Source organism: Fukomys damarensis, unplaced genomic scaffold (genome assembly GCF_012274545.1).
Source record: "Fukomys damarensis isolate Sample0158 unplaced genomic scaffold, DMR_v1.0_HiC HiC_scaffold_3, whole genome shotgun sequence".
Classification (NCBI taxonomy): domain Eukaryota; kingdom Metazoa; phylum Chordata; class Mammalia; order Rodentia; family Bathyergidae; genus Fukomys; species Fukomys damarensis.
In genome coordinates this window covers 48,184,716-48,185,468 of record NW_022900915.1, presented here as the reverse complement: position 1 = coordinate 48,185,468, position 753 = coordinate 48,184,716, and the positions used below count along the sequence as shown (strand labels likewise).

General features: G+C 64.7%; 1 protein-coding gene across 1 annotated transcript in view; it reads right to left on the bottom strand.

Annotated features, from left to right (window-relative positions):
- The window catches only part of Gjc2 (gap junction protein gamma 2), a 5,328-nt gene that overhangs the window by 1,550 nt on the left and 3,025 nt on the right, over window positions 1-753 (bottom strand). Inside the window, exon 3 of the mRNA XM_033766054.1 lies at window positions 3-367. Coding sequence (XP_033621945.1) covers window positions 3-348 — 346 coding nt within the window. The 5' untranslated portion in view covers window positions 349-367. The remainder of the gene's footprint in view (window positions 1-2; window positions 368-753) is intronic.

Below are 753 nucleotides of genomic sequence, written 5' to 3'. Positions count from 1 at the left end.
ACGGCGCAGCGCACGCCTGCGCTCCTGTTCAGAGGCACGCGCCAGGCGGTGCACGGCGTAGCCCAGGTAGAGCACGGATGGCGTGGAAATAACCACAATCTGGAAGACCCAGAAGCGCACGTGCGACAACGGCGCAAAGGCGTCATAGCAGACGTTGTCGCAGCCCGGCTGCCGTGTGTTGCAGGTGAACTTGGCCTGCTCGTCCGAGTAGATAGACTCACCGCCTACGGCCGTGAGCACAATACGAAAGACCACCAGCACGGTGAGCCACACCTTGCCCACGAAGGTGGAGTGGTTGTGGATCTCCTCCAGCAGCCGCGTGAGGAAGCTCCAGCTCATGTTGGTCATGGGCGCGGGCGTGCAGGACCTGCAGGTGGACCGGGTCAGCATGACCTCCTGCTTGCACACCTCTGGCACCAGCCAGCTCACCACCCTGCCGACCAAAGCAGCCCCAGCCTGCCTTGGGCGTTCCTCCCGGCCTCCTCTCCCAGGGAGCACCAGCTTAGCCTCCTGTCCCGAGTGCCAGGGCTGGGAGACAGCTCTGGCACTTCCTTCTCTGGCAGGCAGAAGACCCTGGCTGCCCTACTCAGCTGCAGGGTCATGGACTGACCCCCGCTCCCCCCCCCAGCCCCATCTCCTCACCCCCTGCCCAGCCCCCTACTCCAGGCCTCTGCTACCTAAAGGAGGACGAGTCCTCCAGGAGCTCCTTGTTCACCGGGCTGCCCACCCACCCCCTCACCCTGATTCCCATTC